At 41.1% G+C, this 16,689-nt stretch overlaps 1 protein-coding gene across 2 annotated transcripts in view; it reads right to left on the bottom strand.

The window, feature by feature from the left end:
- Nucleotides 1-1,259: 1,259 nt before the first annotated feature.
- The window catches only part of GDE1 (glycerophosphodiester phosphodiesterase 1), a 29,307-nt gene continuing 13,877 nt past the window's right edge, over nucleotides 1,260-16,689 (bottom strand). For both annotated transcript variants that reach the window (XM_012736074.2, XM_020281296.2), the window contains exons 3-6: nucleotides 12,654-12,759; nucleotides 10,072-10,164; nucleotides 7,922-8,133; nucleotides 1,260-6,655 (exon numbers count right to left, since the gene is read on the bottom strand). In XM_012736074.2, coding sequence (XP_012591528.1) covers nucleotides 6,508-6,655; nucleotides 7,922-8,133; nucleotides 10,072-10,164; nucleotides 12,654-12,759 — 559 coding nt within the window. In that variant the 3' untranslated portion in view covers nucleotides 1,260-6,507. The remainder of the gene's footprint in view (nucleotides 6,656-7,921; nucleotides 8,134-10,071; nucleotides 10,165-12,653; nucleotides 12,760-16,689) is intronic.

The raw sequence follows: 16,689 nt of genomic DNA, 5'->3' as shown, positions 1-16,689 counted from the left end.
GCTGGAATTATAGGCCATGAGCCACTGTGCCTTAGACATGAGACACTGGTCATGTATAAAACCTCATATGTGGCTGGGTGCAGTGGCTCATGCCTGTAATCCCAGTACTTTGGGAGACTGAGGCAGGAGGATCACTTGAGTCTAAGGGTTGGAGACCAGTCTGGGCAACATGGTGAGATCCGATCTCTACAAAAAACTTCTTTAAAAATTAGGAGGGGGTGGTGGTGCATAGTTGTAGTCCCAGCTACTTAGGAGCCTGAGGCAGGAGGATCAAGCCACTGCACTCCAGCCAGGATGACAGAGTGAGACCTTGTCTCTAAAAACAAACAAAAAAAGTCTTATGTTGAACCAAACATGAAGGCAGTGGTGATTTATGGAATATGTGTGTATGCATGTGTAATGAATGTGTGTGTATAAATTTTTTGCAGATTTGCTAAATGATTCACAAGGCATGTGACTGTTATTAAAACTGAAGGTCCCTCAGAAGAGTGCAAATTACTCAGGAGAGAGGAGTCTCCTCTTTAGTAATGACTGTCATGAAATCTTATTGGAACTGAATTTAGAAAGCATTTAAGTTACATTTGAAACACAAGCACCCAATCAATGCTCAGTCATTGATTTACTTTTTTGTTCACTTATTTATTCATTAATTCACTTCATTAACTGAATTAATTTGTTTTGGTATCATCTTTGTAGTGGTTGCTACTAGATTCATTCATTTGTTCGTTCATTCAATATGGGTCAAGTGGTGGTAAAAAAGATGGTGAAGAAATGGTGCTTACTATCTAGCAGATCAATTTAGACAGGAACTTAATACTCAAACAGTAATTAATCATGGTTGTGATAGGGGTTCTGAAGGGGAAGCACAGGGGACTATGGGAGATTTGTCTGTGGGGTCAGTGAAGGCAGCCCATGGAGTGATGTTTGAAGTGATCTTTTCCCCCTCTGGGTCATCTTAATGCTGTTTGTGCTGCTTTGGCTTCTGCATTGAAATGTGAGCTCCCTCTCAAAGTGTCACTTCTGCTCACTTACCAGATGCTAAGTGCTTCTACATGGAGTGCTGCTCCATCCACCTCCATCCCTTATTTCCACATCAGTGCAGCCCCTGCTTCTCCTGGAGGTGTAAAAGAAAGATCTGGTCTGTAGGTCTCATGCATACACACTGAGGTGTGAGAAGGATGCTTTCAACACTTGCCTTGAGATAGGGGATAGTGGTGTATGCTAGGGCTGCCCTAACACAACACCACAGACTAGGTGGCTTAGACAACAAAAATTTATTAATATTTTCTTACAGTTTTGGAGGCTGGAAGTCCAAAATCAAAGTGTTGGCAGGGTTGGTTTCATTCTGAGGCCCCTCTCCTTGGCTTGCAGATGGTCACCTTCTCACTGTGTCTTCACATGGTCTTTCCTCCATGCACACAGATGCCCGGGTGTTTCTGTGTGTCCAAATTTCCTCTTGTTATAAAGACACTAGTCAGATTGGATTAGGACCTACCCTAAAGGCCTCATTTTAACTTAATCACCTGTTTAAAGGCCATATCTTCAAATACAATTACATTCTGAGGTACTAGGGGTTAGGAGTTCAGCATGTGAATCTTGGGGGACACAATTCAGTTTCTAACCGGGGGAGAAGCCTGTGGTTAGGCAGTGGGGTTCTCAACACCAGCTGCACTCAGAGTCACACGAGGGACTGTTAACAGCAAACAGGTCAGGCCTCACTGTAGACCAGCTAAGTTAGCAACTTTGTAGCAGAACCCAGATATCTGTACTTTATCTTTAAGGATCCCCAGGTGATTTTAGTGGGAAGCCAAGTTTGAGAGCCATTGAACTAGGATCTAGAGTTCTTTCCAAAACTTGCCTGACTATAAGAGCTACCTGAAACATTTATTAAACATGCAAATGATGAGCCCAGAATATTACATCAGAATCTTCAGGGAACATTCCCTATTCTCCTCTTCCCACCCTTTAACTGGTTCAAAATGATAAAAATAATCAATGCTTTCCAACAGTGACTTGACACCTGGAGAACCTCCATAGTTTTGAGTATAAAAAAGAATAGCTCCTTTTGAATTTTGCATGATCTGAGCCTTCCAGTGGCCGGATCCTCAGTGAATGGCCAGTTCATTTCTTAGGAGGCAATGAGATGAGTTTGTGTATAGTTCAATTATAAAAGGGATGACTAAAATAGCATATGATTTGCATATGTTTTTATAATCTTTGAATTGAGGACAAGTGGTAAGAATTGAACTCATGAATAGGAATTGTCTTTCAGAATTGCAGCGCTTAACAATACCTCCCTAAATTCTCAAAGGTAGAACTTGTTCATGATATTTATGGCTGATCAACTGTGAGAAAGACCCCAGAGAGGGAAGCTCAGGTGTGGAGCAGAGGTCGTGTGGGGGGCGGGGGGACTCTGCTTTGCTCAGAATTGCACCTGCAGGATAAGAGTAATGCCTTACACCTATGAGTGTTTCTCCAACTCTCATCACCTGGGAATCTGGTTATAATGCAAATTTTAATTTGTGAGGATGGGGATGGGGCCTGAGAGTCTGCATTTCTAATAAGTGCTGCGGGTCCAACCACCACACTGAATAATATGGTGTTAAAGCACTTGTACTTTTCTTATTTTATCTTCATAACAATGGTATTACACTATTAATATGTTTTTAAAAACTCTTTTTTTTCTCATTTGAATATGATTATCACTATAAGATAATTAGAACAAATTATGATTACCATTTGACAGATGATGACAACTTAGGCACACATGGCTTAAGTGATTTGTCTAAGTTCTCATAGCCAGTTAGTGACAGAATTTAGGTCTTTGAGTTTCCTGGAAGCTTGTCTTAGATGTGTTTCTCTAGCTCAGTGGTTCTGAGACTTGTGTGTCAGAACCACCTGGACAGCTTGTTTAAACAAATCACTGGGCCCCAACCAGAGTTTCTGATTCAGAAGTTCTGGCTGGGATTTGAGAATTTGCATTTCTGACAAGTTTCCCATAATGCTGATGTTGAATACATGTCCAAAAAGACACCATCCTTTGAGAACCACCCTGTGCAGCTGATAACCCAACCTCTGCTTAACATTCAGTGTTCTACTGATAGATTCTGAGCATAAAGTTTGGTAACAGAACAAAGGAGGTCATTATTCTTCAATATTTTTGATCAAAGAAGTCACATAACTTTGTCCTACAGTAATGATCATGCCATGCTAACAAGGGTCTGAGTGATTGCTTGGACCACTTCATTAACCCATACCCTTGTGCTCAGCTGTGGTTGACTGCCCTGTTGAAGCCCTGTCCCTGCTTTAGGAAATGGTAGATGTAATTTTATTGAGAAATTTGTATCCAGTAAAAATACATCTTGGTCAAATTCTTGTTGAAATAGATTTGCAACACCAATCTCCAAATAAAAAAATGAGTGTCATATAATCAAGGAAGTAGTGGATTTCTTAAGCCTTCTGAGATAACCCTTTGCTATCTTTGTTTCTGACATCCTGAGGGGCAAAGGGGCAGTCCAATGAGCAGGAGGATGTGTTTTAATCTGTGCTGACTTTTTCCTGGAAAGAATGTTATTGATCATGGCTTTAGCTGGCCTCTTGATGCTGCTCCATCCTTAGTCATTTATCTACAGCCTTAAATTTCATCTCACTATCGGTCTTCTCTAGAGTTTCCTCAAGGAGCTTTCCACTTGAAGATTCCAAAATTCATTCCTTCAACAAACATTTATTGAGCATCAGCTATGTGAGTGACAGACACTGTGATAGATGCTGGGAATGATTAAGATGTTTCTGGCCAGGCGTGGTGGCTCATGCCTGTAATCCTAGCACTTTGGGAGGCCGAGGTGGGCAGATTGCTTGAGGTCAGGAGTTTAAAACCAGCCTGAGCAAGAGCGAGACCCCATTTCTACTATAAATAGAAATAAATTAATTGGCCAACTAATATATATATAGAAAAAATTAGCTGGGCATGGTGGTACATGCCTGTAGTCCCAGCTACTTGGGAGGCTGAGGCAGTAGGATTGCTTGAGCCCAGGAGTTTGAGGTTGCTGTGAGCTAGGCTGACGCCACGGCACTCACTCTAGCCTGAGCAACAAAGCTAGACTCTGTCTCAAAAACAAAACAAAACAAAACAAAACAAAAAAGATGTTTCTAATTTTTTGAGTCCTTGTCAGGAGCAATGATGTTAACAATGGTTAAGAGTATGGGTTCACCTAAGTGATCAAATTCCAGAATCCTTATTCTAAGTCCAAATCCATATTCTATCACTGCTATGTAACTTTGGCCAAATTATTTAACCTTTACTATAAAATGGGATTGCAATGGTATCTACCTCACTGTATTGTTGCAAAGACTAAATACTATACACGGAAAACATTTAAAAGTGTCTAGTACATGGTAGGCAGTCAATAAATGTTAATTAACAAATATTTTACTCTTTTACTCTTTCATTTAATCACACCCACCCTTTGAGTTGGTACAAATTCTACCTGTTTTACAGATAAATTAAGTAACTTGCCCAAAGTCATACAGCTAGTAAGTTGTTCATCAGAAATTCAGACTTGGCATTTTCTATGATCCAAATCCTGTTTTTAACCCTATACTAAGTCTTCCAAGGAAGTACTTAATAACTGTTAATATTACTAGTTACTAACACCTTATATCATCTTCTGAATTCTCCACTGTTCAAAGCTGAGACTACTTTAGCATAGGACCCAAATCCTTAATTTGGCTTAGCTAAATCAAGGGCAAAATGAATTTGGGATGAAGGTCAAGAGATAGAGAAGTCCTGGCTGTCTAGAGGTCTTCACACAACAAAAAGGATGTTATTAACTCAATACTGCCACCAAGAGAAACCTTTCCCTGTCAGTTGCCTGTGCACTCTCAGAAGGTACCCCAGGGCTGAATTCAGTCTACAGATTTGTCACTTTTTCCTCCACCTTTTCACTCTACTCATAATGTGGCATGGAAGTGCATGCAGTTTAGACATTTGTTCAATGAACAAATCTTTGTTTTTAATTTTAAAATTAAAGAAAATTTCTTTGTAAGTGTTGATTGAAAATGTGCTTAGCCCCATCTATTGTGTCCCTGCCAACACTAACTGTTGGAAAAAATCAGTTCTCATTGATCAGTTCTCACTTCTCATTGACACCTAGCCGAGTAGACTGGTGGTCTTTCAAAACTCTCACTGCCTGGCCCCTGCAAGTGTGTGTGAGGCTGGTGACCCACTGGAGGAATGGAAGATGGAAGCCATGGCTAAGATGTGGGCCTGGGATAACGGCTACAGATGGGATTCAAAGGTGGGAAGGGGTGAGCTAGAGACAGACAGCATTGCCATTTTTAAAAAATTCAACTTAAATATTGTTACTTAAGTTTGTAATAAAACCCCTGGAAGTTCATGTGGGAAAGAGCACAGAGTTGGGCAGACCTGGTGAGTGGTTAAGAACAGTGGATCCAGAGGCAGATGAACCTGTATTGGAATAACAATTGTACCACAGACTCAGAGACCTTGGTTGTGACTTTAACTAGGCAGTGCCTCAGTTTCCTCATCAGTAAAAAGAATGTTAACATCTCCATAAGATTTTTGTGAGGGTTGGATAAGATAATGCCTATTAAACCACTTATACAGTTCCTGGCCAGTTGTAAACAAGAAATTGTAGTTATCATGAGATCAGGCTCTGCTATCATAAGCTGTGTGATTTTTGAGGCAACTCCTTCCCTTCCACAGGTTTTAGTTTTTTCTCATTTGTAAAATGAGGATTAGCCTAAATGTTCTTGGAAGTTTCTTCCAGTTCTAATTTTCTAGAATCATCTGTTAGAGTTACTTAATAAGCCTGGAAAAGTGCAACTCTGCCACCTGGTGGTTTGTAGCACTTAATTCAGAATACCATAAATCCTCAGATCGGTTTCAAGACTTTCCTACAATTTTGGTGGCTGCACATTGAATCTTCACTGGATTACACAAAGCAGCTTCCTCAAATTCCTTATGCCTCAGGATATGATGCTTGGGACAGTTTTCCTTTAGCGCTCCTTGTAATGCTTTTATTAGTATGGCCTCAAGTTTGACATCTACAGTACCTTGTTAACATGGCTGAATACAGATATTTGAAATAAGTAAAATACTTAAGTGTGGCAAGTTTTAAAATGTCAACTCTTGAGCGATGATGCATGCCTCATGCATTTACATCTGCATCCCCAAATTGCATGACTCAATCTGTGCTTATCCTCACTGGGTCCCTGTGTATACTTTCAGGTAGGTCAGGGTGGGGCTGTTGTGCCTTTTTTCAGACCCAGATTTTCAAGAGCAACAGTGTTGAACTTAGGCATTCCATGGAGCATGGTGGCAACACTGGGTTTTGCTTTGGTTCAGGTAAAAATGAAATTAACAACTATTGCTTGTGTGAGCCACCCTACCACCCAGGGCCTGGGCTAACACAAAGGGTATTTTGAAATCCCTACATGGGGCCACTGGTAGTTTCTGAACCCGTGTTTCCTCCCCTGGGTAAAAGTCTAGAAGTGAGGTTCACAGTCCTCCAACATGCTGTCGGTGATGTAGCTGGAACCAAGATGGGATTTGTAGTAATTTTTTTCATCAAAGGTATTAACAGTCCAACCAACAACCTGGATTCCTTTAGCTGACCACTTCTTCAAGTAGTTCCTGGAGAAAGAAGAAAAACCAATCCTGTTAGAATAATGACCATGTGTCTCAGGAATGTAAAATGGTCACTAAGTATGGTGTTCACTGTGTACCAAAAGTGCCCAGAGAAAGCCGCCTAACTGGCCTCTCACTGCAATCAGAAAGAGCGTTCCAAACCCAGCATGCTGTGAACTTCCTCCACAATGTTCCAGCTTAAAGCACTTCAGTAGCTTGCTAATGACACCCCTGCCCTGAATGTCCTTGGCATAGTCACTGAAGGTGCACCTGGCTTGGCCCCTCTTTGTCTCTTTGGCCTCATCTCATAACACACTTCCCCTTTCTTTTCTGTGCTGCAGAATATTAATTTTTCTTTGATTTCTTCCAAGAACCATGCTCCTTCCTGCCACAACTCTTTTGCACGTGTCTTTCCCTCTGACCTGGACCACCCCTACTTCCCACTCATCCTCAGATCCTAGCTTAATTGGCACTTCCTTGGGGACGCTTTCCCTGACTACCCAGACTAGGACGGATTACACAGGCTATACAGACTGTTCTCTCCTACATGGCAGTTATCTTAGATATCTTAGTTGTAATTTTATATTTACTGGGTTTTTATTTGATTAGTATCTCTCTCTTGTACTTGGCTATAAACTCCATGAGGTAGCTTTGTTTCTTCACCACTGCTTCTTAATATGGTACCCTGCAATACTGTGGGCACTCACCAAATATTTACTGACTTAAACACATGTATGTCTAAAATAATATGAAACTTACAACTCCAGTCTGCTGAAATATACAGCTATAGAATTGCCAGAAGAAAGATTCAGAGATTGCTAGCAAGTTAGGAAGTGGAAAATTTCTTGGAAGAGATGGGGCAGAGCATGTAATGTTCAGGGAAGCAGGAGGAAAGACGGTAGGGTTGAGGCTGGTGCCCATAGATACCTTCACTATGGCTCTGTCCAAGATCCTGTTGGTTTTCAAAAGAAGTCAATCACAAAAAATAAAATCCTTTTCTCACCCCCAGTTTGGCAGATTCTTCTTCTTCTTCTTCTTCTTCTTTTTTTAATGTACTAAAAAACCAAGACTATCTAATCAATCTGGTTGGAAACAGTGATATATGCCTGAACTCTTCCCACCTAAGAAGCCAGTGGCATTCCAATTTAGAGGCATGGTACACTTTGCAGGTCAGAACCAATCTTGGTTGTCCACTCTGTTATTCCTTCCTTTCCAAGAAGGAAGAACATTCAGGAAATGTGTCAGGAGAAAACAAAAAACATTCCAACTTACGGGGATACAAAATCCTTTTGCACAAGGAAAGCTGAAATTCCACACAGGTACCATAAGATATTATGCATGCTCCAATCGAGCAAAATGTCCACTATTACAAATATGGAATGTTTCCAGTAAGTATCAAAGCGTGGTTTCCCATCTCCTGTATGGCTAAGGCTCCAAGGTCTGTGAATCAAAGCTGTTACTACCTTCGGATCTGTTTGTCTCATCTGAAAAGGAATTTTGGGAAGTAAAATAATTATCATATCTTAAGTCTAATACTACTCATTAGTTTAGATTTAGCTAATGTACTTGATCAGATGAGGTGGTCATAGTTATTAGTTTAGATTTAGCTAATGTACTTGATCAGATGAGGTGGTCATAGTTAGTACCCTGCTCCAGTCTCTATTAAATAAGTCTACTGTAAACTCTTTGAAAAAATAATATGATGAATGTAAAGCATTTAATATACAGTATAAAAGAGAATACTTTTCTCACAATCCAGAAGAACTTTAATCCCATCTTTAATATGAGAAAATTACAATTTCAGGGTCAAATTTTAACGCCATAAGAATAAACTTTTCACTGGACATCAATTTAAATTCTGACCAGATATAATTAATTAGAATTCAATGAGGATGGAATCATGATCATTTCAAGAAGGGTTGGTTAGCTTTGATCCTTTCCAGAACAAAAGGCTGAAAAGAGTTGTGGGGATGGGGAGGGGAGGTAAGAAGGGACTGAGAAGAGAGAATGAGAAGTGGGCAACGGAGAGATATGGATGGAATTCCTTCAATCTGGGCTCTCCCACTCCTCTGGAGAAAGTCTCATACATTTTAAAGGCCTCTGTGGTCAAGAAAGTTTGGGAAATACTGTTCCAAATGTCTGAAAGTCCCACAACCCTAATCTCAATCATAGCTTCTATCTGGATAGGCTCTATTCTCACTGTGACAATTTTAAATGTGTGCTCTGTTGGTCACTGTTGAAGAGTGGTGTAGAACCAATTCAATGTTTTGGAAACTGGTAAATAAAGAGAAAGATTAAACATTTATTCTTTCTAATGGGTAACTAAATAATGAGGAGAAGTTTCTCATTATAGATGTATTATAGCTAATACAACAAGAAGAAATAATACAATTAAAATATCAACTGTTTCAACCCCATAGTAAATACAGAGATCTGGCCACTGAGCATCAATAGCAGCCAACAAAAACAACAGAGAGTTAACCAGATGTTAACTGGTTGGAAAACACCCTCACCTACAAAATTATCTTGCCAAGAATAGTCACCTCTAACCTTTATTAAGCCAAGCCTCTAGCTCTTACTATCAATTTGTAGGAAATAAAGAGAAGAATGTATTAAACTATATCATGGCATAATCAGCAAAATCCACACTTGGGTAAACTCTACAAAACAAATAATCTGGTTTCTTTAGTAAATACAACACAAGAAGGAAAAGAGAGACAGAGAGAACTTGCAGGTTTTAAGATTTAAAATTGTGACACGCAGACCTTATTTGGGTCCTAATTCCAATGAATAATTTGTAAAAAAAACAAACAAAAAAACATTAATAACATTTCTGATACAAGGGACAATTTATACATTGGATATTTGTTAATAGTTTTTAAATGGGACAATGGCATCATGGCTATGTTTTTAAAAAGGCATCACTTTTAAAAATACTTAATGCAATTTTTATGGATTGAATGATAAGATTTGCTTTCAAATAACATTGTGGGATATCAGTGAGGAATGAAATGAGCCAGATAATGGTTAAAGGGGGGGTTTATTGTACTATCCTATTTTATGAATATTTTAAATTTACCATAATTAAGAGTTGTTTCTTTTTCTAAAGGTATGTTCTGCTGTTATTTAGTGAGAAACTGGACTACGCAACTCTTTTTTGTTCTGATAATTTTACCAAAGTAACATGAATCACCTAAACAACATAAAAGAAGGGGCTAAAATAGAATTATGGCATTTTAAAATAGGGTATGAGTATATCCTCCTCCTGGAATTTCTCTTGTTAATTTAAAAGAGGAGCTCTTAACTGTTACCTTGATTCAGTTCAATTTAATAGGCATCTATCTTATGCTTACATAGTCCACTGTTATTATCTCTACTAGCTAACCTAATAATATGTACAAGAAAAAAATCCTGAACATTACCTTATAGATAACATCTGGCAAGAAGGAGCAGACAATACTATTATTGTATAGTTGTGGAAATTCCATATACATTTTCTTTAGAGCGTCAGTAGCCTATAAAATAGAGATTTACATATTTAAAATCTATTTAAATGTGATAGTCCCAGCCACAAACTATTATATATTAAGCACAACTCTATGGAATAAAACAGAAGTTCACTAATACATGGGGATGATGAAAGTATTGGCAGACTCCATTATCCATTGGCTTACATATTAAACTCAAATCAGTAGCAAACAAGGAAGAAGCTAGGGTACTGCTGCTTGATTATCTTGTTGAGAGCCTCACCCCATTTGTTATACTTTTGGAAAGTATGGCAGGCTGTAGCAAAATTTTCAAATCCACTTTGTTTCCTAGTTTAGCCACTATGAAAAGTCCTTTTATACCTATAACTCTATCACTTTCCACCCCTCCTAGATGAAGCATGAGCCAACCAGCCTGGGAACTACAGAGGGTAGATTTCCTCAGTCCAAGAGACTGAGAGGACACATCATCCATCACCAACATGAAGGGAGATGCAACGGAACAAGGTGGGGAACTGGGAAGAATTGGAAGTCTGCTAATTCTTCCCAAGAGGAACAGTTTCTTTTTGTAGTAGTCCAGCTTATAAATGAAGAGGACACGATAAACTTTAAATAAATACTGACATTTTATAACCCCTAGTGGAATTGACACCAATAGCAGCTAACAACAACAAAAAAGGTACCAGCCATTTATTATGTGGAATGCAATGCCACTGCATCATAATTCTTGAAATATTGCTAAGTTTTGGAATGTCACACACACCCATAACCAAATATAATAAGCAACAAAATTCATTCTCTCCCCAAATAAAAAAGAACATAGAATTTATTCATGTCATGCCTCCTCTTCACTAACATAACTGAGTGACAGCTACAGAGCTAAAGATGTTTTTTTGCTATTTGAACTAACACATGCACTGTGTTTAACTCTTTACATTATTAATTCAATTCTCACAACCCTACTGTGGTAGTTTCTCTTAATTATTCTCATTCTGCCCACAAGGAAACTGAAACTTATCAAGGTTAGGTTACCCTATTGTAAGCGACAGAGCTCAGTCAAGGTCTGTTGGACTCCCAAGCCCATGGTCTTGGCTACTGTGCTCTATTAGCTCCACTTTGTTGCCAACAGTTTCACTCTGTACTACCATCTTGGTGACTTAGATCACTATGTTCTGCTCAGTCTTGGTGGAATACCTGTGAGCACCTACCCAGAAAACTCAAATAGCTGGATTTAAAAAAATTTTTTTTTTCTTTTTTACTTATTCTAAGAGAACAAGCATAAAATTCACTATGTATGGGTGAAATGTAGGACTTATCAGGGTTCCCAAACGTGGGCTGTATCATCAACAAAACCTGAGGTGCTCATTAAAAATACATGTTTCTCAACCCCACCCTACACATTTTCAGAATCTATTCTCTAGGTATGGCCCAGGAATTTGTATTTTTAAATAGGTATTCCAGATGATTCTGATGCAGACTGACTGGAAACCTAGACACGACTATGAGTTTACCAAAATAATAAATTACCATTCTCTTCTTTCTTCAAAAATGAGAGTTTACTATAATAAAATTGAAAAATTTATTATTTTATATAGTATTAAAATTTATTATTTTTTATAGTAGTAAAATTTATTATTTTACTATAATAAAATAGGCTCACATGTCAGGTTTTGGCAGCTGGTGCCAACTATATGCTGGGATTAATAAAAAAAGTTGACACTATCAGAATTCTTAACCAGTAGATGGCCATTACTATTATAAATAGTGCTAGGGGAAAAATGCTTAAATTGCCCAAATGGGAAAAAAAATTTGTGCTTGAAAAGCTGGTTACAAGAGAACAAATGTAATCTGAATCATATTTTTCCATCAATTTCTATTGCAATATGTTTTTATGAATAAAAGTAAATGTTCTATTTTATTAATACCTAGGAATGTCATACACATTTGAAGAAATAAAGTAATTTTCTAATAAAGTGTAACTAGTAAAATCATTGAACAACAAAACTATATATAAGGAATAGAAATTATACAGGGGGATAAATTCACATAAAAGATATATATTCTGTTAGCTTTAAATACAGTCCTCTTTAAATGCAGCCCATAGTTGTCTATTCAAGGCCTTTAACTTATGAACCAGATGCAAGTGGTCTTGGGTACAACTCCTGAATTTGTTTTTAGCAGATTATTTGAGTGGTCTGTTCCAGAAGTGCCTGTTTACTGATTATTTAATATCATTTGCAATTGCTTTATGCAAATAAAAGAAATTACACTCTTTCATCTAGTGCTGGTAATAGGATACTAGTTGTTGAAAGGTTCCATAAAATGTTAAAAAGTTCCATAACTTACTGTTTCCTTAAAAGATGTAGATTTTTGCATTGTATACTTCCATTAAGCAAGTACATTATAATTTATAAAAATAATTTAAAAAAAATAACAAAATATACTGTTAATTTTGGAAACAACTAGGAATTAAATAAGATGTATTTTTAACAAGGTGAAATCCACAGTAAAAACTGTACCTTATGTGCATGGCCTTTGACATCAAAGAAGATTGTGAGGTTATGGTTTAGGGCCTCTGCAACAGCTTCCCTCAGGGTAGGGATCTTTTCATTAGGGAAATCATTCCTAAAAGAGAGAGAAAAGGAATAATACATTGTAGGAAAAAGAGATAAAAGTTTAGTAGAACAGACATTTTACAAATGTCTCCCAATCAAAAGGAAGGAGCATTTTCCCCAACTTCTTTTCTTCAACCATACCAGAGTCCACGGATAATTTACTATAGGTCCTTGAACTAAGTTACAGATATATTTTTACTTTTTTTATTGATATATAATATTCATACATACTTACAGGGTACATGTGATATTTTGATACATGCATGCAATGTGTCAAATCATGGTATTTAGTATATCTATCACCTTGAACATTTGTCATTTCTTTGTGATGGGAACATTTTGAATATTCTCTTCTAGCTTTTTTTTTTTTTTTTTTTTTTGAGACAGAGTCTTACTCTGTTGCCCAGGCTAGAGTGAGTGCCGTGGCGTCAGCCTAGCTCACAGCAACCTCAAACTCCTGGGCTCAAGCAATCCTTTTGCCTCAGCCTCCCGAGTAGCTGGGACTACAGGCATGTGCCACCATGCCCGGCTAATTTTTTCTATATATTAGTTGGCCAATTAATTTCTTTCTATTTATAGTAGAGACGAGGTCTCACCCTTGCTTAGGCTAGTTTCGAACTCCTGACCTCGAGCAATCCGCCCACCTCAGCCTCCCAGAGTGCTAGGATTACAGGCGTGAGCCACCACGCCCGGCCGCCTTCTAGCTTTTTTGAAATATATAATATGTTGTTAACTATAGTCACCCTACTATGTAAGAACCTATTCCTTTTATCTAACTGTACGTTTGTACCCATTAACCAACCTCTTTTCATTCCCCCCATACTCTTCCCCTCCTCTAGTAACTATCATTCTACTCTCTCTCTCTCCAGGAAATCAACTATTTTAGTTCCCACATATGAATGAGAACATGGAATATATGTCTTTCTGTGCCTGGCTTATTTCACTTAACACAATGACCTCCAGTTCCATCCATGTTGCTGTAAATGACAGGATTTCATTTTTAATTGCTGAATAGTATTCCATTGCGTATATATACCACATTTTCTTTCTCCATCCATCCACTGATGAATACTTAGGTTGATTTCATATCTTGGCTATTGTGAATAGTACTACAATAAACACAGGGGTGCAGGTATCCCTTTGTATATTGATTTCTTTTTCTTTGGATAAATACCTAGTAGTAGGATTGCTGGATTGTGTAGTAGTTCTATTTTTAGTTTTTTGAGAAAATTCCATACTCTTTCTCATAATGGCTGTACTAATTTACATTCCCACCAACAGTGTATGAGAGTTCCCTTTTCTCTGCATCCTTGCCAGCATTTGCTATTTTTTGTCTGTCTTATAATAGTCATTTTGAGTAAGACAGTATCTCATTGTGGTTTTGATTTGTTTCCCTAATGATTAATTTGAGCATTTTTTCATATATCTACTGGCCATTTGAATGTTTTCTTTTGAGAAATGTCGATTCAAATACTTTGCCCATTCTTTTTCTTAATATATATATTTACTTTTTTAAATTTATGAGCCAACAATTCCATGTGAGGCCTCTGAACACCTGGCCGAAAACCCCCACGTGAGCCCTCTGCACACGGCCGAAACCCCCCACGAGGGCCCTCGAGGACGAGCCCAAACCTCCGCGTGGGCCCTCCCGCACGGGCCGAAACCCGCCACGTGAGGCCTCTGCGCACGGGCCGAAACCCCCCACGTGAGCCCTCTGCACATGGGCCCAAACCTCCCACGTGAGCCCTCTGCACACGGGCCCAAACTGCCCATGTGAGCCCTCTGCGCAGGGGCCCAAATCCCCCACCTGAGCCCTCTGCCCAAGGGCTGAAACCCGCCATGTGAGGCCTCTGTGGGGCCGAAACCCCCCACGTGAGCCCTCTGCACACAGGCCCAAACTGCCCATGTGAGCCCTCTGCGCACGGGCGGAAACCCACCACGTGAGGCCTCTGCACACGGGCGAAACCCCCCACGTGAGCCCTCTGCACACGGGCCCAAACCTCCCACGTGAGCCCTCTGCACACAGGCCGAAACCCCTCACGTGATCCTTCTGCACACGGGCCCAAATCCCCCAAGTGAGCCCTCTGCGCACAGGCCCAAACCTCCCACGTGAGCTCTCTGCGCACGGGCTGAACCCCCCCCCCCCACGTGAGCCCTCTGGGCACCGGCCGAAACCCTCCACGTGAGCCCTCTGCACACAGGCCCAAACTGCCCACGTGAGCCCTCTGCACACGGGCCCAAATCCCCCACCTGAGCCCTCTGCACACGGGCCAAAACCCCCCACGTGAGCCCTCTGCGCACGGGCCGAAACCCCTCACGTGAGCCCTCTGCGCACAGGCCCAAACCCCTCACGTGCGCCCTCTGCACACGGGCCTAAACCCCTCACGTGCGCCCTCTGCACACGGGCCCGAAACCTGCCACGTGAGCCCTCTGCGCACGGGCCGAAACCCCCCACGTGAGCCCTCTGCGCACGAGCCCAAACCCCTCACGTGAGCCCTCTGCGCACGGGCCGAAACCCGCCACGTGAGCCCTCTGCCCACGGGCCGAAACCCACCACGTGAGCCCTCTGCGCACGAGCCCAAACCCCTCACGTGAGCCCTCTGCACACGGGCCGAAACCCGCCACGTGAGCCCTCTGCGCACGGGCCGAAACCCGCCACGTGAGCCTTCTGCGCATGGGCCCAAATCTCCCACGTGAGCCCTCTGCGCACGCTCCCCCCCCCACGTGAGCCCTCTGTGCATGGGCCCAAACCGCCCATGAAAGCCCTCTGCACACGGGCCGAAACCCCCCACGTGAGCCCTCTGCACACGGGCCGAAACCCCTCACGTGAGCCCTCCTCTCACGGGCTGAAACCTCTCACGTGAGCCCTCTGCACACGGGCCCAAACCGCCCATGAAAGCCCTCTGCACACGGGCCGAAACCCCCCACGTGAGCCCTCTGCACACGGGCCGAAACCCCTCACGTGAGCCCTCCTCTCACGGGCTGAAACCTCTCACGTGAGCCCTCTGCACACGGGCCCAAACCCCCCACGTGAGGCCTTTGCAAACAGGCCCAAACACCACACGTGAGCCCTCTGCACAGGAGCCCAAACGCCCTCGTGAGCCCTCAGCACATGGGCTTAAACCCCCCACGTGAGCCTTCTGTTCACAGGCCCAAACCCCCCACGTGAGCCCTCTGCACGCGGGCCCAAACCCCCCATGCAAGCCCTCTGTGCACGGGCCCAAACCAACCACGTGAGCCGTCTGCGCTCGGGCCCAAACCCCCCATGCAAGCCCTCTGTGCACGGGCTGACACATCCCCATGTGAGCCCTCTGCATATGGGCAGACACTCCCCCATCCCTTTGCCCATTTTTTTTGTTTTATTTATTTTATTATTTCAGCATATTATAGGGGTGCAAATATTAAGGTCACATATATTGCCCATGTCCCCCCTTCCACCTCGAGTCAGAGCTTCATGCGTGACCATCCCCCAAACGTTGCACATCTCACACATTATGTTTGTATATACACATCCTCTCCTCCCCCCTCCCACCTGCCCGACACCCGATAAATATTATTCCTGTATGTCCATTTAGGTGTTGATCCGTTAATACCAATTTGCTGGTGACCTTTGCCCATTTTTTAATGAGATTGTTTTTCTTTTGAGTTCCTTGCATATTCTGGGTATTAGTCCCTTGTCAGCTAACAGTTTGCAAATGTTTCAAGAGGTTGTCTATTCACTCTCTTGATTATTTCCTTTGCTGTGTAGAAGCTTTTTAGTTTAATATAGTCCCATTACTCTATTTTTGTTTTTTTTGCCTGTGCTTTTGAGATCTTAGCCAAAAAATCTTTGCCTAGACCACTGGAGTGTTTCCCCAATGTTCTCTTCCAGTAGTTTTATAGTTTCAGTTCTTACATTTAAGTCTTTAAAATCCATTTTGAGTTGATTTTGTATATGGTG

This window comes from Microcebus murinus, chromosome 19 (assembly GCF_040939455.1).
Source record: "Microcebus murinus isolate Inina chromosome 19, M.murinus_Inina_mat1.0, whole genome shotgun sequence".
Classification (NCBI taxonomy): Eukaryota; Metazoa; Chordata; class Mammalia; order Primates; family Cheirogaleidae; genus Microcebus; species Microcebus murinus.
This window is presented reverse-complemented; position numbering and strand designations above follow the sequence as displayed.